This window comes from Physeter macrocephalus, chromosome 7 (assembly GCF_002837175.3).
Source record: "Physeter macrocephalus isolate SW-GA chromosome 7, ASM283717v5, whole genome shotgun sequence".
In the NCBI taxonomy this organism is placed as follows: Eukaryota; Metazoa; Chordata; class Mammalia; order Artiodactyla; family Physeteridae; genus Physeter; species Physeter macrocephalus.
Window position 1 is genome coordinate 32266604 of NC_041220.1, and position 27006 is coordinate 32293609.

At 48.4% G+C, this 27006-nt stretch overlaps 1 protein-coding gene across 12 annotated transcripts in view; it reads left to right on the forward strand.

Moving 5' to 3' along the window:
- The window catches only part of DCLK2 (doublecortin like kinase 2), a 160091-nt gene extending 133188 nt beyond the window's left edge, over positions 1-26903 (forward strand). For 4 of the 12 annotated variants that reach the window (XR_008617780.1, XR_008617781.1, XR_008617782.1 and 1 more), the window contains 8 exons: positions 2929-3048; positions 3531-3677; positions 10337-10470; positions 10883-10960; positions 16566-16662; positions 17306-17386; positions 18525-21465; positions 23566-26903. Coding sequence is in view for 7 of the 12 variants with exons in the window: in XM_007113978.4 (XP_007114040.1) it covers positions 2929-3048; positions 3531-3677; positions 10337-10470; positions 10883-10960; positions 16566-16662; positions 17306-17386; positions 18525-18968 (1101 nt within the window). In the remaining 5 variants the exon portion in view is untranslated. Of the gene's footprint in view, positions 1-2928; positions 3049-3214; positions 3291-3530; positions 3678-10336; positions 10471-10882; positions 10961-16565; positions 16663-17305; positions 17387-18524; positions 21680-23565 lie in introns of those variants that run through there. The other 8 variants (XM_024126632.3, XM_055085919.1, XM_028491753.2 and 5 more) reach the window with 6 other exon arrangements.
- The last annotated feature ends 103 nt before the right edge of the window (positions 26904-27006 follow it).

The following is a 27006-nucleotide window of genomic DNA, read 5'->3' on the forward strand; positions in this document are numbered from 1 at the left end:
TGGGCTTCCCTGGTGGCGCAGTGGTTGAGAGTCCGCCTGCCGATGCAGGGGATGCGGGTTCGCGCCCCGGTCCGGGAAGATCCCGCATGCCGCGGAGCGGCTGGGCCCGTGAGCCGTGGCCGCTGAGCCTGCACGTCCAGAGCCGCAGCGGGAGAGGCCACAGCAGTGAGGGGCCCGCGTACCGCAAAAAAAAAAAAAAAAATCAAACACCCATTTTACTACCATGTCGTCTTGGCTTCACACAGAGTGAAATAAACTCATTTGGTTGCCTTTACATGTTCACAAAGGTACATCCACCTCTGCTTGTTACTGTGATTAAGGACATGGTTGGCACAGATGAGCCAAAGGCTTCTAAACAGGTGTACAAATGTGGCGGGTTTGCTGCATCTTTCCTTTGTCTCTGTGGCCACGAGGAGTTGGCTGTACAGCTGCTTCCCTTGGGAGGGACCAGGGCTCTGTTCCTGCCTAGTGCTGCTGCCCTGTGGGACTGGAACCAGGTAGGGGGCCCTGTGGCCTCCCAGCTGTGGTTGGCTAGGTTCTGAGAACCACTGTTCTTCCCTGTCTGCTGACTCCAAAGCCAGTCTAAGTCTTTCCAGCCCTGCTCATTAATGGGCATAGATTCTCTTCCTGTACAAAGCCTGGTGTGACTCCCAAGCTGGTGTGAAACTACCTCTAGTTCCTATCTTTTCAAGGAATTAAATAGTTTCAGCTTTGCAGCTATCATTTTGAAAATTTACAACTTTGACTAAAGCTTCCCCCTTTGAAAGGTGATACTGTGCAGTACAAAAAATGTAGACTGGGATGTCAGGACCCTAGGTGTGCAGCCCCCCTCCAAGGACTGTTCTAAGGATAAGCGTTAAGACGTTACACAAGTACCTTGCACAGCGACTGACAAATAGTGGCTGGATTCCTAGATCACGTTGGTTCTTTTCCTTCCCCTGAACCATGTTGGTTCAGCATTTGCACTGTCATTTTCCAACATTTACCGAGTGACTACTTGGACAAACACAGTGCATTCAATGCTCGAGAAACACCGCCCACCATAAGCAGGAGCCAGCAACAGATTTTCTCTGAATGTTGGTTATTCATCTGTTACAATTCATACTTCCACCTATTGTCGAAAAGTATTTGAGATGGCTTTGAGTGAAAATACATGTATACATGGATGCATGAAAATGAGAGGAACCATAAATGGTATCCTGAACTAGAGATAAGATAATTATCTTACTGTTGCCGCAGAACACTAAATTTAGTTGACATTCATGAGAGCAAAGGAGGCAAAAGGGGCAGTAAGAGGGAAGCACACACACACCCCCGCACACACACACACACGAACATATAATATGAATATATGCATATATGTGTATTGAATATTTAGGTAGCAAATGATAGCTCTTATAAGGTAAATTTTATAAAAGCTATATTTGAAAATCTAGAGTGTGTAATAGGGCAATTAGCAATTTTTACAGAGCATTTCCTAAATTCTAAACAATTCATTATTACAGTTAATGAGGATTAACAAATATGACATTGTTGAGAGATTTTAATGTCTCATAATAAAAGAGACCAATCGTTGTTCATGATTCATGGGTTGGTGTATTGACAATAATAATGCCGTGAGTAAATGTTTTGCTACGGTGCTGATCCTAACTGCGTTACTCACCAGGACTGATAATCAGGTGGTATTTTCAGAGAAGTGATTAGAGTTAAAATGAGAATAGTGGTCCCCATGGTACTATATGTTTCCTGATTTCTGAAATACATTCTGAAATCATTTCTGATGGATGATAAGGAACATCCATCTGGTGAATGATTTCATACCCAATCATAGAAGAAGAAAGTTTCTTTTTTATGAATTTCAACATGAAATTCAAATTCATATTGGTAATAGTTTAAAAACTAAAAATGTTTGTAATGCTAGAAGTTGTATCCCATAAGCATACCAAATTTCCTTATATGCCTAGTCTTTTTTTTTTTTTTTTTTTTTTTTTGCGCTACACGGGCCTCCCACCGCTGTGGCCTCTCCCGTTGCGGAGCACAGGCTCCGGACGCGCAGGCTCAGCGGCCATGGCTCACGGGCCCAGCCGCTCCGCGGCATGTGGGATCCTCCCGGACCGGGGCACGAATCCGTGTCCCCTGCATCGGCAGGCGGACTCTCAACCACTGCGCCACCAGGGAAGCCTATATGCCTAGTCTTTATTTCTGAGTGTATACTGAAAGGGAAAAGTGATTCCAGCTGAACTGCAAAGCACAGTGTGGCGTACACAGCTTTCATAGCATCACAACCTCTTAAGGTGTTAGAAATAAAGAAGAGACAGGAAGGAGTGTGTTTTATGTGCCAGATAGCATGCCGAGCCTTTTGAGGGATGTATTTTTGTTTAAAATAAATTTATTTATTTATTTTAGTTTTGGCTGTGTTGGGTCTTTGTTGCTGTGTGCAGGCTTTCTCTAGTTGCGGTGAGCGGGAGCTACTCTTCTTTGCAGTGCATGGGCTTCTCATTGCGGTGGCTTCTCTTGTTGCAGAGCACGGGCTCTAGGCGCGTGAGCTTCAGTAGTTATGGCACGCAGGCTCAGTAGTTGTGGCAGGTGGGCTCAGGAGTTGTGGTGCATGGGCTTGGTTGCTCCGTGGCATGTGGGATCTTCCCGGACCAGGGCTTAAACCCGTGTCCCCTGCATTGGCAGGTGGTTTCCTAACCACTGCGCCACCAGGGAAGTCCTCGAGGGATGTATTGAAGAATGTCTTTCTGTTAGTTACAATGAGGTGTCACGCTGACTTGTCCTGTCCCTAGGGACACCAGCTGGGCTGGGGTGTGGTTTGTCTCGGTTCCTTCAGTGTCAGATCTGCAGCCTGTGTTGTCCTCCAGAACACAGGGATAGAGCAGAGGGTTCTGTAATTTCTGATCTACCTCTCTAAACCCTTTTTGACAGGAGCATCTGATTGAGAATGAAGTGTCGATACTGCGCAGAGTGAAACATCCAAATATCATCATGCTGGTTGAGGAGATGGAAACAGCTACTGAGCTTTTCCTGGTGATGGAATTGGTCAAAGTAAGAGGATGGAGAGATTTCAAGAGAATTCATTGATGACAAATCCCAAGACTTAACAATATTCTTGAAGGACCTAATTGGAAAAGTGTTTTGCTACCTTGAAACTTTCATTATTTATAATCATCAATTTTAGTGGCACTTGTGTCATTTTTTTCATCTACTCCAGGCTGATGAGCTTTCTTTGTTACCTTCATAGGACTGCCACTGTTGATGTTTTGTTGTTTTTTAAAAAAATATTTATTTATTTATTTATTTGGTTGCATTGGGTCTTAGTTATGGCAGATGGGCTCCTTAGTTGCGGCACGCAGGCGCCTTAGTTGTGGCATGCAAACTCTTAGTTGCGGCATGCATGTGGGATCTAGTTCCCGGACCAGGGGTCGAACCTTGGCCTCCTGCATTGAGAGCGCAGAGTCTGAACCACTGTGCCACCAGGGAAGTCCCCACTGTCGATGTTTTGATATGTTCTTTTATGTGTCCTTTAGGGTGGAGATCTCTTTGATGCAATTACTTCTTCAACCAAGTACACTGAGAGAGATGGCAGTGCCATGGTGTACAACCTGGCCAACGCCCTCAGGTACCTCCACGCCCTCAGCATTGTGCACAGAGACATCAAGCCAGAGAACCTCTTGGTACGTCATCTCTGCCTTTTCAATTCCAACTCAGGCCTCTCTCCCTTTAAAGTGACAGTAATTGCATGCAAACAATCATATGCAGACTATGACATTTTAAAGTCTATACCAACCCTGCAGATACGGGGCTGAGAGAATTTAAATCTAGAAAATCAGCCTGACTCAAGTCAGTGACCATAAAATGTTAATGGATTTCTTGAATTGATCTGCACTTCTGCATTTACTGTTTACCAGACATTAGAAAACATATTTTCATTTACGATTTGATGGATGGTGCTAACTGAAGAAAGGTGAGCAGGAAAATTATGAGGCAAAAAATTCTGAAGAATAAATTGGAGACAGAAACAGAATTAGAGGCTTGTAGGAGACAGCAGTAGACCACGAGCATTCGTTTCTGTGCAGGACGGAACTTTGGAAATGATCTAGTCCATTCATTTCAGCTCTACAGATACGGAAATTGAGACCCAGAGACGCTAACTTTTCTTGTTTAAAAGTCTCATTTGTCCCGTTGTTCTACAGGTGAAAGTCTTATTCTAATATGCACGCAGCTTCATAATCTGGTTCCAATTTACCTTTCCAGCCTCTTCTCCTGTTACTCTCTTCCCTACCCATCTGGCCAGCATGGCACTCACCTTCAAGCCATATTTAACTCACCTCATGGTGGCCTTCAAACCAAACATCGCTAATGGGGGCAGTCCTCGTGTCTACGTCGTAGAGAAGTTTCAGAGAAGGCGATTTGGGAGTTCTGCACACACACATCCCCCAAACGCACCCAGGACTCTCGGCGTCTCTGTTTCCACCTTTCAGGGCTGAGCATCCACCACCATCATCGTTACCGCTTGGCAGGAGCCTAGCTGAGTGTCCCATAGCGTGTGCATCCAAACACAGGCTTCCCCGGGTCCAGGAGCTGGTGAAGACTTGACTTGCTCAGCAGCATTTTACCTCATTGTTGGTGTCCACACTGGTCTCTGTTTGCAGCATCCTCTCCCCCAGCAACGTGGCAAACACGTTCATCTTGTGAGATACTGAGCAAGGCATGTCTTCTTGATATCACCCCAGGCTGCCTGGGCAGAGTCAGGCATGGCCACCCCTGGTTTTTGCTGCACTTGCCGTGGTGCAGTGATTTTATTGTTTACTTGTCTGTTGTCTTCTCTAGGTCGTAAGCACTAATGGGGCAAGGTCTGTGTTTCAGTTACTTTATATCCCCAGGGCCGAGGAAGCACAGTGGACATGGGTAGACGGCTGGTGACTGACCACCACGGTCACCTAGGTCACAAGCAGCTGGCCCTCAAACACAAGTCTCCACAGCCTGCCTCATACGCCCAGCATGCAAATAACAACTGAATGGACTAGGCTTTGGGGCCGTCCTGGGGCTTTCTGCTAATCCAGGGTATCCGTTTCGCCTTTTGGGTAATACCATTTGATAATTTCCGAGTGTCCGCTTAAAAGTATGTGAGGTTTTTCTTCTTACTGTCTCCTGCCTTGAGGGAATATGTTTCATTTCTGTTTGTCCCTATTAGGAAAGTAAGCACCCCTGCTCTGTAAAGCAAGATGTGTTATGTGAACTCTAAGGAGGAACGGAGGCAGCGGTAAGGCAGGCCGCTGGGTGGACGCGAGGGCGTGGGGTTCCCTCCTCTCGACGGGCTGCGCCTCCACCGTGAGGCTGCGGCCTGGGCTGGCCCCGCCCCTCCCCCACGGACGGAGCTCGGCCGGGGGCTCCACAAGCAGAGGGGACGAGGCTTCCCCCCGCGGAGCCAGGCACAGTGTCGAGGTGTTCACGAGGACGCCCCTGCTCTCCACAGCCCACGTCACCGCAGTGGCCGCTGTGATTGACGTTCTCGGAGAGCACGGGGCCGCAGGGCCCGAGGACCAGTGGGTACCGCGGTGCCCACGCCGCCTGGCTCTGACTTCGGGGGCCCAGCCAGCGAGGAGGGTGGAGGAGGGGTGAGTGAGCTTCCCTGTCTGTAAACCCGAGAGTGCCCGTTTCCCAGCCCACTGATTCCGTTCTCACCCCGTTTCCCCTCTTTTCCGCTCACAGTTCCTTACTGTATGCAGAACCTCAGAACCCTGCCCCTCGTCCTCTTCTGCTGTTACGCATCAAGGGAAGATAGCAGTTGGAGACATCAGTCCCCGTTAGGATGAGTCTCAGACTGTAGGCAGGAGACTGGAATCGAGCGCCTCATCTGCCTCACCTGCCCCACCTGGATGAGTGTCTGCCCCGCCCCGAGACCTGCTCCAACCCCGCTGTGCTGCCCAAAGGGCAGAGAAGGGAGATGATGAAACTGATGTCGGGCTGAGGCTAATGTGTGACATGAAAGGGCCGTGGGGTCAGGCTTCGGAGACCCTTAGCTGCGCAGATCTAAGTAGAATATGTGCCTGCCATTGGAAACCTAACTGGACCCCTCGGCTGATCCTAGACAGAGTCAGCAGGTTGGCGTGAAAAAGTGCCATCGAGGCACTGAAAGGAAGTACGCAGAGGGGCTGCCAACCTCTTGCTACTCTAAAAGAGAATTGGGTCTTTAAACCCCAGAGCATTCAGACATCTGATTTGCATCCCCTCCTCTGGCAGCAGTGTCATAATTTAAACCCCTGCCGGCAGAGATGTATGGGTCACCGTGTCAGGGAGCACAGGGGTGGCCATTAATGCCGTGAGTTACAGCCTGGCGGTGCCCTGTCAGAGTTAACTATGAGAGACCAGTGATAAATTCCACGTTTCCAGGAGTTCTGGGGGCAGGGGAGAGAAGAGGGTTGGTTTCTCATATTTGAAGTTCTGCTAAATCATGATGCTGACATTTTATTTAGAGAGCTTGCGGCATTCACTTTGTATGTGGGATCTGCATTTCTCACATATCTCAGTTTTGCATTCTGAGAGCAACTTTTGACAGCGTCTCTCAGCTTGTGGTGGGCCCTTTGAGCACCGCAGGGCTGGAGTTTTCACAGTGGTGGTGGTTCAGATCTCACCGAGAGTCTGCAGGCCGTGCAGGCTTTTAGACGCAGGAGGGTGCAGAGGACGGCAGTGGTCTTGTTTGGAGCCCCCCTTGGCTGCCTGCTCGTAACTTGAGTTTTCCGAGCCTCAGTTTCCTCATCTGTAAATTGGAGCAGAAGTTCTCTTCCTAATTGTCCAGCGAGGTGACTAAGTGCAGTGAGACAGCATTTAGGAAAATATTGGAATCTCCCAAGTCCTGCGAGGATGAGCATTACTGGGGAGAACTGAACTCTCTGCCAGAACAGAAGGCTTTTGGAGTCCCTGTGCATTTAGCCACCTCTTTCTTAAAACCAGTCTCTTAGGGCTTCCCTGGTGGCGCAGCGGTTGCGCGTCCGCCTGCCGATGCAGGGGAACTGGGTTCGCGCCCCGGTCTGGGAGGATCCCACATGCCGCGGAGCGGCTGGGCCCGTGAGCCATGGCCGCTGAGCCTGCGCGTCCGGAGCCTGTGCTCCGCAACGGGAGAGGCCGCGGCAGAGGGAGGCCCGCATACCACAAAAACAAACAAACAAACAAAAACAACAACAACAAAAAAAACCTGTCTCTTAAAGCCATGTGTGTGTGTCCGTGTCAGTTTCTTAAAGCAATGTCATGAATTTTTTAAAAAAAAATTTTGGCTGCATTGGGTCTTCGTTGCTGCACGTGGGCTCTCTCTAGTTGGGGCGAGTGGGGCTACTCTTCGTTGCAGTGCGCGGGCTTCTCATTGCGGTGGCTTCTCTTGCTGCGGAGCACGGGCTCCAGGCACGCGGGCTTCAGTAGTTGTGACACACGGCCTCAGTAGTTGTGCTCGTGGGCTCTAGAGCACAGGCTCATTAGTTGTGGCGCGTGGGCTTAGCTGCTCTGCTGCATGTGGGATCTTCCCGGACCAGGGATTGAACCCGTGTCCCCTCCGTTGGCAGGCGGATTCTTAACCACTGCACCACCAGGGAAGTCCCAGCAATGTCATAAATGTGTGTGTGTGTGTGTGTGTGTGTGTATGTGTAGATTTATAGATGTATATATATATATATAAATATTTTTTTTTCCTGCTTTGAAGAGAATCTCCAGCTAAGATTTGAAATTTACTTACATTCTCTTCCACATATTTGCCTTTGTGTCTAGCATTGGGGAGAGATGAATCAGATAAAATATTATTATTTCAGGCTTGTCTGCCCCTTATGACACTTCCCTTTTGATGTTTAGCCAAGGAGTACCACTTGCCCAAACATAACTCAACGATTATAGACTGTTCAGTCCCTTTCTATTTATACTCCTGCATCTGACTCTGAATTCCTTATAGGGGATGTGAAAAACGGGACTTCTGGGACTTCTGAGTATCTGACGACACTTAAATACCCCTAGGCATCCCTAAATTGAATGTCTAAAATAAACACTTTTAAAAAAAATGTACCTAGTGAGTGTATTTTAAAGTTGTAAAAACAAAATGACATTAACAAAACTATTTTTTTTTACTCTCATGATAGAAACATTTAGAATTATAATGTTGGTTATAATGTTCTTATCACTGCAATTACTCAGGGAATTTCTAAAGTCTGGGTTTCAGTAAATGCATCATAAATTCTAACTGTAATTCAGATGTTCTTGTTAATGTTTATATTAAACATAATGGATGGAAAGTCGTCCTAAGACTAAGCATGACTAAGAACCTGGTTTCTGTTGCTTTAGGCTGAATCATTAGTAGCTTTGAATATGTTTCTGCTGAGTTGTGGGCTGACTCAGAATGATAAATATCTGTGAGGGACTCCAAATCCTCATCATTAGTCCTGTGAAACTCGTAAGTCATAAAGATGCATGCTGGGCATGGGTATTTAATACATCAACATGGAAGCAGTTATTAAAATACTAAGGTGAAAAATACTCCTCTTAAACTGCTGAGAACATCACAGGCGAGGAAGGTATTTCAGTGTCATCCTTAAAACATGCCTATTAAGATGGTGGGGTCATTGGTATGAGGGAGGTCAGAGGTTCTTGATGTCTTTTTATTGAGGAGTTTATAAATCACCCCCCTCATTAAGTATCAGACTAATGGATGATTTGTAAACATGCTTATCTTGAAAAAACATAATTTGCTAAAGTGGTTTAGATGAAAATCTGGTTCAGTTCATGGTAGAATACAAGGAAACACAAACAAAACATGTTTAAAATGTAAAAGTAGAGGAAAGATATGACATGAGTACAGGTTAGGTTTTTGTAGTTATCCTCTGAAATTGAGTGTTTTCCGAATGGACGTCCAAGAGGCAAATGGACAGCTTGTTAAAGATCCCACAGTCAAATCTCAGTTATGTTCTCACACACACTCATTTGCTTCTAAAACCATCCATTTAAAATATAACTTCTGGACTTTTATCCCATAAGGAAAGTTTGCTTATATATAAAATTATTTTTTTCTGAATTATGGAACCAGCACATGTTCATTGTAAACATTTTGGAAACTACTGAAAAGTATAAAGAAAAAAATTAAAGTAACCTGTAATGCTACCACCTAGAGATAAACTTAACATTTTGGGGTGTTACAGTATATATATAATTTTGAATATTTTAAAAATTTTATGTAATGTAGTAAATATTTCCCATGATTAATATTTACTTGAAATGTGCTTATTAGTGACTGTATAATATTTCATTGTAGGGATTTACCATGATTTATTAAGTCATCACCCTGTTGGCCATTTATGTTGCTTCCAGTTTTTAAAAACAGAGATGAATCCTGAGATTGGCATTCTTGTACATAACCTTTCGGTCCATCTCTGTTGCCTTAGAGCAGGTTCTTAGAAGTAGATTTACAGGATCGAAGGTTATGAAGGATATTAAGAAATTTACGTATGGTTGCAGTGCTTTCTAGAAAAGTTGTTACATGTTCACCAGCATTGTTAAACCTTTTCCAAGATGATGATTTACCTGATCTAATCAGCCAGTCCTTCTAGGAAAGGAAGGAACATTCATTAAGTCCTGATCTGTACTTCATCTCATTTCATCCTCACACCAACCCCGTGAGCCAAGGACCTGTGTCCTCCCATTTCACAGATGAAGAATCCTGCCCAGGGCGAGTGAGAGACTTTCAGAGGTCACATCACCAGAAAATGGGTGGAGTGGTTGGTTATGCAAGCTCAGGCTGTCTGATCCCCAAAGTCATTTTCTTTCTAAATTTCCAGGGTTCTCCCCTATGTAATATTTATATTCATCATTGTCTAGAGAACAAGTCCTAATTTTATTTTCTAAACTAAACATGCAAGTTGGAGAGCACCTAGCGCTTCAGTGGACACTTCATAAACATTTCTGAGGCTCTTACATCCCCCCTCCCCTCCAGCGCTCAGGAAACACACAACAGAAGTCTTAGAGGGCTCTCGAGCCAACCAGGTAAGCAGCCACCTACACCCCTCAGCATGCAGACGTGTTCATTATACTCCTAGGTAAGGAAGTTTTGCAAAGGTAGAAATATTGTCTTTTTCCTATTTTGCACAATCAAAATCACATGCAAAATCTCTAGAAAGAAAAATTAGAGCTTTAAGAAGCAACAAAGATAAACCATGGCGTTAATATCACAAGGAGAGATTTCTTTTGATTTGTTAGTAAATGTATCTGTGTCCTTTCTGCCTAATTCCAAAGGCCCCCCCTTGCAATCACTGAGAAAGAAAAAAAAAAAAGACTTCTGATTATTGGCTGGTTTCTGTTCCAGGTGTGTGAATATCCTGATGGGACCAAGTCTTTGAAACTGGGAGACTTCGGGCTGGCCACTGTGGTAGAAGGCCCTTTATACACAGTCTGTGGCACACCGACTTACGTGGCCCCAGAAATCATTGCTGAAACCGGGTATGCCTCCTGGGGGTTTGGGTTAGTGCTTTAACTTTGGGAAAGGGTATATTTTGCTGCTCCTGCTGCTGTGTATTCACATGCCTCTTGGGAATGTGGAGGGCAGGAGGGACTGTTACCTGCACCATGATTTTGATCCCAGGAGCTTGAGTTTTGTGCTTCTAGTTCCAAGAGCCCTAGGCCTGGACTTCTGTCCCAAGGCCAGTCTCGGAGTCCCCAAGATGGTGGTGAGGTTGGGAGAAGAGCAGACACCTTTTGTCCAAGGGGTAATTCATTCCTCTACATGAAATAAGCAGCTTGGTACCGAAAGGCCTTTTTTCCCTAACAAACAAAGGCAAGTACTCCAGTAATGTGCAGGGTTCCTAGGAGTAGTATCACTGTTTCTCTCCTACCACCCACTTTGTTTCCCCAGCTATGGCCTGAAGGTGGACATTTGGGCGGCTGGCGTGATCACGTACATACTGCTCTGTGGATTCCCACCCTTCCGAAGGTCAGTGGCTCTTTGAATGACAATATTTGAATTGTAAACCCTCTCCCTTTGATCAGGAAGCAGACATTCTACTCCTGGCAATCAGGACCAGAAACTGCTCAATAAAAATGTCAGTTAAAAATTATACAAACATACCTTTCACTTTTTTATCTTAATTTACAACCTATTAATGTATATTCCTTATCCACACTTTTGATGTGAGGCCAAGGCCTTTGCTTTGTGTTTGGTCCCCTGAGTTTGCTGCGGTCATTCTTCCGTGAAACACACCCATATTCCAGTGTCTATGATTTCCATTCTCAGTCTTTTTCAAGAGGAATAGATTTAAAGATCCTTGCGAAGCAATCTGATCCTTCCAGGTGAGCCTTTTTCTAGTTCTTAAGAGTTGTCTCTTCTACTTAATTCGACAGGTTTTTTGTTTTTGTTTTTTTAAATAAGTTTATTTATTTATTTATTTTTGGCTGCGTTGGGTCTTTGTTGCTACGCACATGCTTTCTCTAGTTGTTGAGAGCGGGGGCTACTCTTTGTTGCCGTGAGCGGGTTTCTCATTGCAGTGGCTTCTCTTGTTGCAGAGCACGGACTCTAGGAGCACTGGCTTCAGTAGTTGTGGCTCACGGCCTCTAGAGCACAGGCTCAGTAGTTGCGGCGCACGGGCTTAGTTGCTCCGTGGCGTGTGGCATCTTCCCGGACCAGGGCTCGAACCCGTCTCCCCTGCATTGGCAGGCGGATTCTTAACCACTGTGCCACCAGGGAAGCCCCCTCAACAGCAGTTTTTAAACAACTCACTTTGCAAAGCGTTCAACCTAGTTCTTGTAGAAACAGGGAATTCTTTCTTTTTAAATTTATTTTGTCCGTTCACATAGTATTTAATTAAGTAGAATTACAAATACTTTTGGCATAAACAGAACTGGGAACAGCAGATTGACCCTTGGTGACCCTGCACCTCACCTGGTGGCCACACATGGTGTTGGGGTGTGTGCTGGGCTCCACAGAGCGCACTCGCACCCAGCAGTCCATGACCAGGGGGCGTGTGGGGCTTTGACACAGCATCTCTTTTGATCAGTTCTGTCTCCCGCTTTGGAGCCAAATGAACACTTTGAAGCAGAAGTTCATCTAATGGTGCACGTTTGATTTTCCTCTGAGTTTTCTTGAATGCTCTTTTCCTTTTAATCCCTTCTTTGTTCATTTTACAACTATTTGTAGAGTAGCTCCCGTGGGCCAGGTACTATTCTAAGTGCTGGGAATCGAGTGGTGAACAAAACATATTCTCTGAGGCCATAGTGTTTACATTGTAGTATTCGGTCAGTAAGTGAAAAATAAGTTTATTCCATCCCCCCCTGCATTTCATTGTGAAAGCTTTCAAACATACAGAAAAGCTGAAAGGTTTATCTTTTTTAAATGATCAATTTTTAATTGAGTTGAACAGTTTTGGTTTTTTTTTTTTTTGCTGACATTAAACACAAGAATGACAGAGATGTCAGTCTCTACTTGGGAGAGCCTTCTGGTGTAGATACATCACGAGAATATTGATCAAGCAGAATAACTGAACATGAGGTCATGCTAAGTTGGAGGCATGCTTAGTTGAGGGCTAGAAATCACAAAAGGTTTCATGAAAGATATGACATTTGAGTGGGACCTTGTCCTTGTGGCATGGGTTAGGTTTCTGTAGGTGGAAAGTTCTTTCCATCTGGCCATCAACATCATGGTTTTCCATCAAGATCATTGCTCAGGTGGGTTATACGGACTGTAGGATTACTGGACGTATCAGTTTTTGCTGAATAACAAACTTCCCCGAAAGGCAGGGGTGTAAATCATTCTGTGAGTCCATTGAGCAGTTCTTTTGCTCTGGGCTGGCTCAGTGGGGGCATGAGGTCCAGTGTAGCCTCACTCATATGCCTGGTAGTTGGCTCAGTGTCAGCTGGGAAACAGATATGACTTGGCCATGTGCCTTTCAGCACCCGGTGGGCTAGCATGGGCTTCATATGATGGTGGATACAGGATATCCCAAAGCAGCCAGAGCACTTTCCAGGTCTCTGCTTGCCTCAGATTTCTTCATTGATGTCCCGTTGACCAAACGAAATCAAATAGCTAAGCCTCGGGTAAATGTGGGAGAAGGTTAAGTGTGTACATAGAGGGAGGGGGATCGTCTGTGGCTATTTTTACAGTCACCCTGTGCCCTGGCTGGTTTCAGTGATGACTTGTTTTGGGAACTAGTCAAGTGCAGAGGGTAGTGGGTTTTGATAGCAAGTAATTCTAGGACCATTTACAGTAGAGTTTCCCTCCTTGGTTAACCCAAGTTAGGAGCAGTTGGAAAAGGGTATCAGGGATCAGTTGTAGAGGAATGTGTGCTCACAACTCCCTCTAGCGTTGCCACTTGCCAGCGCAGCCTGGGAGTTTTTTCTTTGACTTTGCTTTTTACTTTTTAACAAAAGTGAGACTCAGATTGAACAATATGCATCTATTGTGACTTGTTACCCAATGGACAGCAGCTTCTTTGCGGGATGTTGAGATAAGTCTGGCTCATCAAAAGCAGTAAAACTACATTCTGAAAGCTGCTGCCTTAGATGTTATATCAGAAGCTGGTCCTACAACTCTAGATAGCTTACTTTTGAAAATGTTTTCCCTCTTTCATACCATGTTGTGATGAAAGAGAATCTATTATGTTAAATACTAGTTACAGAAACATCTTCACAGCGTACAGAGACATTCTGGATAGATTTTATAACCTTCCATAATATAAAATATATTTATTCATATATATTTTATATATCATATATGTATAGCAAATTATGGAAATGGTCCTTTAAAGAATGATAAATGACTATGGTATAAGACAGATTATCTACTTAAATTTGTACCTAAAATAAAGTCCTTCAAACAGATATCTCAAAATATTTGTTTTCTACAAAAGATGATTTTCACCCAAAGCTTTTTAATTAAAATTGTTCCTTGGAATTGACAGTTTCAGCTTCTTTCACTGTAGCATCTCTCATTCTTCTTTTAGGGTTTTCGGGCTTTAGTCTTGGGCTGATATATATTTTCCCTCCAGTCTTTTCAACACCAGATTCATTGTTACTGAGAAGGATGTTGGTTTTTCAGAGGCAACTAGAAGTTTAGTTATTGCCTAAGCAAGTCTGTTCTTAGGGCCACTGACAACAAGTAATACTTGCCTGACTCTGCTGAGGTATTTGATGTTTCTTTTAAAGACACACACATACCCCCCTTGAAGTCAAATGTTCGCACATCATTTGTGAAACTGCTTACAACATTTTTTCAGGTTACCTCGTCCGACCTTTAATGACTCGGCATTGGAAAGAGTGTACACAGACCCTTTTGCTGTTTTCAAAGTTTTTCTTAATGGGCATTTTCATACTTTCATACTTAACAGCACATACTTACAGCACTGTGCTATTTAAGAATTTAAAAGTACCTGAAGCATCTCAGCCAGATTGTACGGTATAAATGTGTTAATCCAGGGAAGATTTAATCAGAGAGGCTTTTATTATGGGACTACTAAGAAGGATAAATTCTCTTTAGCTCTTCAGCTCTGCTTTCGTGAGGGCAGCCCGAAATTCCCAAAGCTCTTGCAGTTCACAGCACGGTTCCTGAGGGCGCCATTCTGATTGCCAGGACCCTGGGGTTTTGCTGTTGACTTAGGCTGTTTTGCCAAGGACCTAAATCCTGCAGACACACCCCCAATGTTTTAGCTGTTTGTTAACAAAATAAAAGCCATAGTTATTAACAGAACATAAGCTAGTTGAGATTCCAGAAAAATACCAAAAAGGAGATGAGTGCAGTCATAGAGAGGAATGGCTAAAAAGAACAAATTCTGGAAATGGGTGATTTTTTTCTATCTTCTTCTAACGTTGTCTCCTGGGGTCCTCCAGTTTTCTAAAGGTTTCTGTAAAATCCCATTGTGTTCTTAGATGCATCCTTTACTCATTTTGAAGGAGAGTTGAGCTGAATTAAATCAGTAGAGAAGTACCAGTGAAAAGGAAGAAAATATTGAGACACCTAGAAAGAGTCTGTGCTCACTCCAAGAATATCACCTTTTAGGAGTGTGAGGTGGGGAGGGGGGCACCTTTTGCCTTGTCCAGCGATCTGGCCTGACGTGTGCTGCTCCGTGTGCTGCGTGACCCAGACGTCGTGGACCAGCGGTGTCGATTCCGCTGGGCTTGGTTAGAGGTCATGAATGTTCACCGGCCCACAAACTCTACTCTTTTTTCCTAGAACAGGAACGAGGCAGCCACCTCATCACACAGCCCCCAGATTTGTCTCTGGACACTCCCCAGAATGATCTATTTCTAGGGACACCACACTTGCCCTTGCAGGCCCTGGAGGGCTGGTGTCATGAGCAGCCTCCCATCCAGAAGGCTGGGCAGGGTCCCACGTGAGCGCCCCGAGCAGTAAGTAGGCTGCAGGGAGCCTGTCGGGAGCTGCAGGAGGAATGTTGCACCCTCGCCAAGTGAGGCTGAACTTTGCTCCTGGATTTTGATCTTGACCCCAGCAGTGCATCCTGAGTTTTCCCCTAGGGCTTTGTGATGGCCTAGAAAGCCAATGACTGTGTTCTCACTCTGGCCACTGACGTGCCCACCAAGGGAAGGGGCTCTGTGGCTGTGGAGATGCAGTTTTCTGGGAGGTAGGGGACGCCCAGCTTCCTGAATTTTTCCCAGCAGTGTTTCCATGGCGCCATCCATAAAAAGTCAAGTCACCATTTATCCTGTAGGCACCAGCTGTGTGTGCAGGTGCACCTTGTGGGGGGGAGGGGGCAGGTAGGCACAGGGTGGGGAGGTACGTTCACCCAGGGGTGGCGAGGTGGGTTTGCCTCAACCATGCAGTTCTAGTTGATGTCCTTGGATGGGCTCTTTGTCTCGGACTGAGCTTCAATGAAAGGCAAGTTCCAAAGTGGGGAGCACCTTGTGTCATGAATGTTTATCCAGATTCTGAACTCCTTATGATGTTTTCATATGTTGGCTGCTTCACTGATCTTTGGCTGTTTTCTTGGAAAAGTAGAAAGAGGAAGGACAAGGAGATCTGACTCAAATGTGCTGCTTTTCCCCTCTTAGACTACCACGAGAGATTGAGGGCAGGTGCTGAGCTTGTTTTTTGCTGAAATGAGGATTTACATAATTTGTGGATGCCATTTTTTTCTTGAGTCTTTTTTTTTATCGTGGAAAAATATGTGTAATGTAAAATTTATCATTTAAACCATTTTTAAGTGTATAGTTTTAAGGGTTAGGTGGTATTAAGTACATTTACAATGTTGTACAACCATCACTACCATCCATCTCCGGAACATCATCTTTCCACGTTGAAACCCTGTACCCACTAAACAAAGTTCTTGCATCTTTGTCTCTTCTCTCTCTCTCCCCATCTCTCCCCCCCCGACACCTCCCTCTTTCTCTGTGATTCCCAGGCCCATGGAGATGTTCTTCGGTTCTTTGTCTAAAAGGGAGAGTGTCATCCCAAATGCAGTTGAGATCCACAGCTGAGCTATGAAATGCCCAAGCCAGAGAGACCGGACTCCTCCCCCGTTTTCCCATGAGCATTTTGTTAAAAACTGTATGGTGACTCTGACTCTTTCTCTGTTTCTCCATCACTGACTTAGTGAGAACAATCTCCAGGAAGATCTCTTCGACCAGATCTTGGCTGGGAAGCTAGAGTTTCCGGCCCCCTACTGGGACAACATCACGGACTCAGCCAAGGTACCCGTCCAGGCCCGTTTCCAGGGGTTGCGTCGTGTTGAGGGTCCTCGCCCATTGTGTGGGGCTGTAGCAGCTCTTGGTGTTGAGCTCCGCGTCTGTCTTGACTTTTAACGTGTGGTTCTTCATTAAGTTCCTTCCTCAGTGTGGTCTCTGAAATGCGTGCTTAACCAAATTCTGAAAGCTGGACTGGCTGTCTTCCCAGTTTGCCGCTACCGTCCTCCTGTGCTCCTCTTAAGCCCTAAACGCTTTCTTCTTTCATTTATTCAAGAAATGTGTTACAGACACCCGTCAGACTATAGGGGTAGATTTGTGAGACCTGCTGAATTGCCAGAAGGAGCAGCACTGCAGTTTTGCGCTGTGGAATGATGATAATGACCAGAACTCCTAGGAGAGAACGTCTTGGGTTTCATGTAGATTCGGGAGAGACCTCTTCCTCTCTCGGCGCTGCTGACACGAGGCAGCTGTGTCTGCGTAATTGCTTCTTAGGCGTGGGCAGCGGAGGTGATAATAGCTTTTGCATTCAAACGGCTGAGCAGCCGTGTCGGCTGTTCTTTGAAGTACTTGGTGCAAACTCAAGATTTCTGTGTTGATGCTGGAATTACCCCCCTTCGCCTGCTCTATCACCTTCTTTATTTCTTTCCAGGAATTAATCAGTCAAATGCTTCAGGTAAACGTTGAAGCGCGGTGCACTGCGGGACAGATCCTGAGTCACCCCTGGGTATCAGTAAGTACCCACGTCCCTGGGGAACCAACATCTCTGCGTCCTGCGGCCAACAGCGTGCTTCCTCGCCAGGGCTTTTGCGCAGGCAAAGTTCTGCATCCAAGTTCCACGGAGGATTAAATGTCTCTTTTCTCTAATGAGCAAGTAGCGTGAAGGCAGTTCTCTGGGAGAAAGTGGTTGGCAGCAGGACGCCGCTCTGTGAGTGACCTGGCACGTCACTGTCCCTTCCTGGGCCTCAGTTTCCTTGTCTGCGAGAAGAAGGGTTTGGCCCGGATGCTCTCTAAGGAGCTTTTTCTGTCATCCTGGGGTTTGAGAGTTTTTAGGATTTGCCCAGAGATGAGCCTGTGTCAGACCCTGGTGTCTGTCTTCAGGGCACGTGGTCCCAGGAGCATCCTGCTGCGGGCGGCGTGGCCGGAACGCGGTCCTGCCAGAGTCAGGCAGAGGCTGTGTGACGTTGCCTGGAATTTCTCTGAGCTTGGGCGGTGGCTCTGGGCTCGTGGTAAACACGATCCACGAACTGGCAAGGGCAGGAGAGGCTGCGCCCCCCTCAGTCCTGGAGGCTCCGGGACAGCGACGTTAATTCAGGGGCTTTTGCTGGCTTTGGCTCCCCAGGCACCTCTGCCACCCACTGTCCCACGCGTCCCGACCTTTCCGTTCAAACTCTCTGGGTCCTGCTGAGTGACTTGGCTCTTGGGCCAAGGAGCTGAGATGCCACATTTTTTCAGTGAGCAATCAGGACTAACAGCTACCTGCATTCTGGATTAAAATGATAAACTGTTCATTAATTTTGATGTTTCCGTGGGAGGGTTCTATACTAAATTAGGGGGCATTTGTGCTGCGGGGGGAGGGTCTCAGAACCCTGCAGAAGGTCCTTGTGCCACTGGGACCTACCTGCCCCCTCCTCGTCCCCCTTCAGACCTAAGGAGGGAGGTGAATGGCAAAGGGTCTGTCCGAGGGCAGGGGACTGGTGAATAATGGTCATCATTTCTAATTACTTCACTTAGATTGTCCCCCCGACCTTGTGGCTCAGATGGGCCCATTTAGGAGGAGATGGTGGTGGTGACGGCTGGTGTGTGGCTGCTGAGGAAGAGAAAACATAGACGTGAGAACCAAAGGCAGTGTATTTGACTCTTTCCTGTAGGACGATGCCTCCCAGGAGAATAATATGCAGGCTGAAGTAACAGGTAAACTCAAACAGCACTTTAATAACGCGCTCCCCAAACAGAACAGCACCACCACCGGGGTCTCCGTTATCATGGTAAGTAGAACACGTGGTTCTGCCCTTGGGCAGCTGCAGCGTCTGGCTGACTGCTCGGCCGACATCGAATCTTATCAAGTCAGCCGCCAGGCGCTTCCCTCACGCGGCCCTGGGCGCTGTCGTGTTCCTCTCCACTTCAGGAATGGCTTGGCACGTGAAGGGCACCCTTTGGCCGGCTCCCAGGCCTTGGGTCCTGGGATCAGAGGTTGCGCAGGTCCCAGCAAGGCCAAGCTGATGGGCCCCTGGCAGGGGCGCCCCGGCCTCTTCTCCTGGGCTTGGTGGCCTCCAGGCAGCTGCTTCTGTCTCATCTCTGCTTTCCCGTTCTAGAGAGCAGTTCCCAAGCCCAGGTGGGACTTACAGCAAAAGGAAGTGATTCCCTGAATGCTCAAGGCCTCAGACATAGATTATTTGAGCTATGAATGATTCTTTGGGACTTGGGATAAGAAACAGCCAGAGTTAAGCAAATTCCATTTTAAAAAGTCAGTGTTTTGTGGTTTTTAAAAGTTCAGAAGAATAAAAAAAAATATTAGTTTTTTCAGGGTTGGTAAAATTTTATGAGAAGTCAGTAACAGTGACCCCCATATTTTTTCAAATCTTCCTTCCTCCAAAATGTTTTTAAAAAGGCAGCTTACCTAAATCCACAAACACGGCAAATGGAAAGTGGCATTAAAGTAAGTGAAGTAGCGTGAAAGTTAAGTTCAGCAAATGGGAGAAGAAGGCAGAAAAAATAAAACTGAGCCAGAAGTGTGGCGTGCACCCTCCCACCAGCTGTCCAGACCCAAGTCCTCGCCCAAGTGGGGCCGTGAAACTGGCCCCCGGCGTGTCCGCACCTGCTCCGGTGCCGTGTGTAGAGCACGGGTCCTCGGCGTGATCTCCGTCCCGCCCACAGGATCAGGGAGCCGCGGCCGGGAGTCAGGCTTTCTCAGGGGGCGGGGGCCTGAGCTGGGTCTCGGCCACCCCAGGACTGCAGGGATCTGCGGAGCCGGACAGCTCCGTCACCCTGACCTCAGGACAGGCCCTCACCCTCTGGAAAGGCTCGGTGTCCTGCCCGACTGGGAGGAAAACAGTTGCTTATTCTCAGGGCACACTGTAACCTCGGAGGCTTCCCTGCCAGGACGCGGGTCCAGACAGGGGCAGAAAGAAGGCCGCCCCCTCCTGAGTGCAGGAGGCGGGCTGCTCCTGGAGCCTCCACCCACCACCATCCTGGCACCGCCGCGCCGTCCTCGTCCCACGGGGTGGGCGACTGCGCTCCCCCCTCCAGCCCCCAGGCCAGGCTTGCAGGCTGATGTGCTGCCAGACTCGCGAGTGGGGGTGATGATGGACTCCGGGCCGAAAGAGCAGGAAGGCCTCTTGAGCTGTGGTTTTCCTGGCATCTCGTCAGTGTTCTGCCGAGAGCCTGAGAAAGTCAGAGTTGTCACAGAGCAGCAGCTTAAACCCTTTGCAAAGAACCGTCTTGACTGAGCCCACAGCATGAGAAAGTTCTCAGGCGGTTCACCCTTGAGAGCAAGGCTGCTGGCCGGGGTAAGGGGTCACCGCCCTGCCTCCGGCTGCGTTGTTAGGCAGCTTCTGGGGAAATTTACAAAAATTTTAAAACACTGAAAATGGCACACGCAACATGGAACAAAAGACTTGAGTCAGCAGCACAATTTAACAACTACACGTTAATTCAGCTTCATAGTGTCCTAGAGGAAGAACCTTTATAGGAGGCGCCCAGGGCTTACGGCAGCTCCCCCCTCATTCCCTGGGTCACCCGTCAACTCACGGCCCAGATGGGAATGGATGGCCCAAGGCCTGTGGCCCACCAAGGTTCTGGAATGATCAGCCCTTCTGCCTCTTGGCCCAGTATAGGTTCTGTTCTGGATAAGGACGTTTAGGCTCTCTCAGACAGAAACTACATCTCACGGTTTACAAATGGCATTTTTCCATTTGCTGATGGATTTCAACTGTTAAATTTCAGACTCCTGAGCTTTAACGGGATGTTTGTGGGAATGAACAACACTTTATTGTGATTCCAGTGGTGACTGTGAAAGTTGTGTGTGTTCGGTGCCATCTTGGGCGCGTTGGCAGGGCTCCATCTAACCCCGCATTCCGTACACAACTCCACAGCTCGTTAGCTCTGGGGAGGTCCTGACGACGTCATCACGCTCGCTGCCTACGGGGGGAATCAGTAGAGCCTGCCTCTGGGGGTACCAGGTTTCCATGGCCAAAAAGCTGGCCTGTGAATTCTGGCTTGTCCCCCAGAGCAGCGGTGAGCAGGCCTCCGCAGGGATGTCGTACTCATCCTTGCCCGACCGAGGACCTGTCGTGGTTGCGTCCATGCAGCTTGCAAGGCTTCCATGTCGTCTGCCTCGCCCTCTTCACCAGTACTGTGCGTCTCTGTGTCCTGCCCTTGGGAACAGTTTCAAATGTTTTCTTAAAAATCATTATTCACAAATGACTCTCCCTAGTATTTATATGTTCTCATAACTGGGGTATGTGAGGCTCATGTGGTTTCCTACAGATACAAATAGCAGTGGAAACAGGGTGTAAATGTTCCGAGGCGGAACCCTGAGGAACGGCTGTGTCGCTCCCAGACGGAACCTTGCTGTCTGCTGCCACCCCTAGTGTTCTCTCTGCCTCGGCCTCCCACGCCCCCCAAAGGATTGGAGCCTGAGGCTCCGGTGAGAAAATGATAGGGTAGGAATGGTAAATAATGGTGCAAGAAAGTCAAGTTGATGCTGTTGTCTGCATTTTGTTTGACAGTTTGATTTGACAGTTTGAGAGACACTTCAGAGTTTCACTCTGTACCCCGTTGAGACTCTGGGGACCCCGGAGCAGAATTCTGGTATTCAACGTGCTATGCTTCATCAGAGCCGCCTCTAATTGTCACCCCTCTTAAATCTGCATGCTTCTCTTGGACTTTGACACCAGCATCCAGCTCTCAGCTCCTCATGGGTGCAGGTCTCCTGTACCTACTGACACCCGTTTCAGCCAAACGCACCCTTGGAAACTCAAAACTTCTCGCCTTGCCACGTCGCCTTCCTTCCCAGACCAAAAGCTGGCGAGTGCACGGCGGGGGGGGGAGGGGCAGAACTCCAGTCGTTCTCCTGCTAGAGGCTGTTTTTCACTTAGGTGAAAAAGCATCTTTTTGTGAATGAGAGCATAAGATGGGAACCTTTGTGAAGGCTTTTGTTCTCTTTCTCCAAATACATTTCCAAATATGCATTTTTATCAGTAAGACGTGTAGGGTCAGCTAGGCTTTGGGATAGGAGAACACGATTGGATAGGATTTTGGTTTAAGACGGGCCTGTGGTTTCAGAATGCACTTGCATTTGCTCTGGCTTATCCTTAGATGCTTAAGAAAGGACCGTGCACCTGCAGAGGGGGCTCACCACTTCGCCCAGGAGAGGCCATCTCGTGGTGGGAAAGGGAATTATAAGAAACCCCTTCTCGCTGCATTGTGTAGCCTTGTAGCTGAGTGGAGAAAGGATGGATTCAAAAAGAGTGCTTCCCCACTCGGGGATTATGCTCCTTTCAGGGGGGAAGTTGGGAAGGATTCGGGATTAAGATAGACAAAACTGTTTCGACTGCGTTGCTTCTGTTGAAAATAAGTCTAGTTTCTGTCCCTGCTTCTCTCCTCGCTCCTCTTGCCTCCCACGCCGCCTGCATTGCTTTCCTCTGACTAGGTCCCAGGCGATGGTATGTACTAACTGCACGGCAGTGCTTCCTTCCGCTGCACACATGCGTCTTCTTGACGGGAAGGGAAGAGGAGAAATAACCGCGGGACTGTTGCTTTCTTCTACCCAGGGGAAGTTTTATGGTAGAAAAAAGTGAATGCCGCCTCTCCCCGCTTTCAGTGTTTTCACTGAGGGGTGGCCTGGCCTCTGCTCATACTGGGAGCTTGGAAGCTTGTTAAAGAGCGATGCTGAGTTTCTGATTTGGCTTGTCCACAGTTACCTCTTCTCCAGGTAACGGAAATTGTCCTTGGCAATCCCTGAGCGTTCAGCCCGAGCTGGGAAGGGCCTGTGGAGAGCACCTGTTTTCCAGCTGACACCAAGTGCCCCGAAGGCAGCCGCCCAAGTCTGTCCTAGGAAGCCCCGTTGTTCATATTTTCCCCAGACGTTTTTTTTTTTTTTTTTTTTTCCCTTCCAGTCAGAGTACTGGAAGAATCAGTGGTGCATTTCCCCCTCAAGGTGGTTAGACCACAAAAGGACTTCTGGTCCACGTGCCTTGTAGCGAAAGGTGCCTGAGAACCGAAAGCTCCCCACGTTTGGAAAACCCAGTGAGAGGGCCGCGAGGCCGGGCCTGCCTGACCAAGCAGAAGTCCTCAAGCCCACTTAGAGGAGGAGGAAGGCAGGTCAGGGCCAACCTCCCAGGCTAGGGTCAGGAGGTAAGACGACTTCCGTGCCCCTGGAGCAGGGGAGCAGGTTAAAGCCCTTGGGGGTGTGACAGGATAAGACACCCGCACAAAGAAGAGACGAGCAGGGAGGAGATGGTGGAGGACGGAAAGATGGGTGATGCAGCACCATCGATTCCCAGGGCTTTCATAGGTTACGGGGCACCGGTGTGATGGTGGGGTGGGAGGTACTTACTACAGACGACCTGTGAGTACTGTTCGAATCCCCGACGGGGAACCTTCTTTAGAAGAGTTAGCTGTCAGGGACCTCGCATTCTTATGGGGTTTGCTTCTTGTCCAGGACTCTTCTGGGCTCAGGGGCGCGGGGAGAAGCGCCCCGAACCCAGGCAGCTGGGAGCCGGAGCCGGGGAGGATCTGCCCAGGCCGCGCCCAGGGCCGTAGGAGCAGAGGCCGCGGCGCCGGGGACGGGCCGTCGGGGGCAGCGGGCGTTACTTCTCCTCTCCTGTTCCGGCCGTGCATGCTCTGCGCGCCCTGCTCGCGGTGCCGGGACCGAGGCGACGGGCTAACTGTCTCCTGCTCTCTCCTCAGAACACGGCTCTAGATAAGGAGGGCCAGATCTTTGGCAGCAAGCTCGGCGCGGACGGCAGCCGGCCCGGCCTGGAGCCCGCTGCCCCGGAGCCCCCTGCGTCCCCGGAGTCGCCCCCGCGCTCTCCTGCCGCCGCCGCCGCCGCGGAGTGCGAGCGGGCGGGGACCTGGCGCCGCCACCGCGACTGACCGGCCGCCCCCGCCGCCCGCATCGCTGCCCGCACGGCGCATCGCATCGCATCGCCGGGGTGGAGAGCGCGCGCCTCCAGGGCCCCCGCTTCCCGCGTGCTCCGCCCGAGTCCTGGAGGGGCCTGTGCGCGTCGTCGCCTTCGGGGACGGGTCCTCGGAGCGGCTTCGTTTAAATTCTCTGTCTTTTCAGTTCAGCGGACATTTGACGGCGTCACCGGGAGAATGTGCAACTTTTATCTGACATTGGGCGCATTTTTATAGAAACACTTTGGATGCACCAAGATCTCTCTCTTATTTAAGTAAACTCAGGAGGGCTCCCTTTTTCTTACAGGCAACTCAGAACTGCGTCTGTCCCTTTGCGGGCGCCCTTCCTCTGCTGACGGGGGTCGGGGGCTGGCTTCCCACGCAAGGCTCGGGGCCCGAGCGGACCCCGTGGTCCCGGCACTCCGCCCAGCCTCGGGGGCTCGTCTAGGACGACACTGGCTCTGGACTTGTGCGCAGACCGCAGGGAAGGCCGTTTCTTCCCTCGAAGTTGTGTTTCCCTGACTCTTCCCACGACCGCCATTAGAAAATGCCGAGGATCTTGTCCCTGGGGCTTTTTAACGAGAGGCGTGGTGCATGCGGCGTCGTCGCCGGGGCGCTTCCTTCTCCAGGTCCGGCTGCGGGCAGAGCAGGACCAACCAGCGGCCCCAGGAGCCGCCGGAGCCTCCCTTCTCCATCTGCAGCGGCGCAAACCGCCCGCAGGAAGCGCGGGGCGCGGTCGGGACCGGTCGGAAGGGGCCTGCAGGCATCCTCTGTTACTAACCTTCTGGAAGGCTGCTGGCAGTGTTTCCTTTTTTCCACCACCCTGCGCTTTTTAATGATTGTATATAATCACTGTATTTGTTTTACCTGCTCATCTTCTAAACGGGTGGGCCTGTAGTTCATTCTCATTGTTAGACTTTTGCCGCCTACAAGTGTCTCCAATAAACTTTTCCTTCTTGAGAAATAGCAGTCAGGGTGGGTAGAGGTTCCTGCGTGGTGGTTTTGCGGAGAGTGTGTGGTCAAAGCAACACCTCCCCGGCCCAGGTTCTGGCTGGTGCCAGTGTTTGTTTTTGTCTCGGGGTCACAACGGGGAGGAGAGGTGCTTGGGAAGAACACACGGAGGTGCACCTGGATGGAAGTGTGTTTGATTACAGGTGCAGAAACTCACACAACAAAAGCTCAAAAACGAATAGAGATTATTAGTGTACAACAGAGGACTTTGATGGAACCAGAGACAGGAAGGTCAGGCTTTATAGGAAATGGGGAGCCGGGGCAGATGTTCTCATCTGTCTGTGTCTGTCTCAGAGATTGTGCTGTCTCCTGTCTCTGCTTCTTTCATTGCGTTTTGGCTCTTGGTTTCTGTTGCCTCATAACGTCTGCTTGCCTGGGCTCTGGCTTAGCCTGTAACTGCTTCTGTCCCCAGCTTCGCGAGGCTGTGCAACTCCACGGCTTGAGACCATAGCTTTCAGCTCTGGTTCTCTTCGTTCACATTGCTGTGTGATGATTTCTCTCTGGGCTGGTGCTGACCTGTGATCCAATCCAGAGGCAGGTGACAGAATGCAGATGGGCTTCCTGGGCGCACAGCTCCAGTGGGTGCAGGCTTCAGGAGAGGGTAGTGATGGGCAGGTCCAGAACATTCTGCCTGTCGCTCTTCTCACTGGTTAAAGAGCAAGCTTTTTCATAGCTTCCAATAGAAAAATGTTTGTTAATGGAAGCGAAGAGCTCATGTAAAAGAAAGAGGAGAAAAATGAGAATAATGAAAATGGAAGAATGATGGAGCGAGGCCTTTAGTGTACTGATCAGAGCCTGAAACTCGACCCCATCTCTCAAACTGCAAGGTTCAAAGACATTTGCTAAAGACTTAAGAAAATAAATGGCCAGGGCAGTGCCAGTCACTGGTGACGGGAGGAGGAGAACCTTCTGTCCCGCACATGCTCCCACGTTCTATGGCACCCTTGGATGGCCTGGAGACAGGAGTGTAGCCTGAGCTGGGTGCGGCAACGTGGCCTAGCAGTGGCCAAGCAGTTCTTTAGTAATTACTCCCACAAACACCTAGAGCGTTAAGTGGTGGTAAAGGAACAAGCCCAGAAGTTCGGTGACATAACCCGGGTCATAGAACTGTCAGGAGGCGGAGCCATGATGTGGTTTAAGATTCCACAGACATCAAACCTGTGCTCTTTTGAAGGCAGCCTGTCGTCCAGGGTAAATCAAGGCCTGGACATGAGTGGTCATCTAGATGACGATCCTAAATAAAGGCTCCGACACCACAAGCAAATTGTTCATTCACCCACACATTTAGCAAATATTATTGAGCTCTTATTCTGGTCTCAGGATCCAAATTAAATAGAGGTCCTTTATTGCTGGGTTCCTCCGCTCCCGCACTGAGAGAGAGGCATGTGCTTGGTTTATGTTCATCCCCTTATTCCAGCAGGGGAGCCATGTCTACAGAAGTTGACCTTTGAATAGAGCAAGGGAAGCAGTGACCTGCCGAAGCCATCGTGGGCCGTCTGCTGGGCCCAGCCAAGAGTCAGCGGGAGTCTGTCTCTCTTTCTTCAAAAAGGTTGCCGTGACGTGAAGGTACATGGAATAGACAGATGGAAGCATTTGGCATAACTCCCCCAGAATATCTGCATGAATAAGATTGTGAAACGTGAATCAGGAGATGGGGGACAGTTCAGAACAGATAAACCATATTGAAAGAAGAGTGCTGGGTAGTGATGCTGTCTTGGAGGAGGACTTTCAGGGCAGTTTGCCATCCTGTGGAAATACAATGTAAGCCACATAATTGAACATTTTCTGGTACCATATTAAAAAAATCTAAAAAGGAACAGGTGAAATTATAGTATAGTTTATTTAACCCAATATATCTAAATACATCCCTTTAAAGTATTATTTCAACATGTGATCAATGTAAAAAAAAAAACATCGGGATACTTTACCTTACTTCTTTGTCCTAAGTCTTTGAAACCTGGTGTGCATTGACTGACACGTACGGCACATCTCAGGTTGAACCAGGCACATTTCAAGCGTTTAACAGCCTTGTGTTGTCCCACCTGCCAGGCTGGACGGTGCAGCTATAAAGAAGGCCCACAGCACTCAGTTTCCTTGTTTTGTTTAGTTTTGCATATGATGTGTATGACAATGCAGAAAGAATCCTCATCTACTGTTTTAAATGGGATGGACTGATGTAAGGCGATCCCAGCAGGTTAGAGCACCGATCCAAACCTGAGA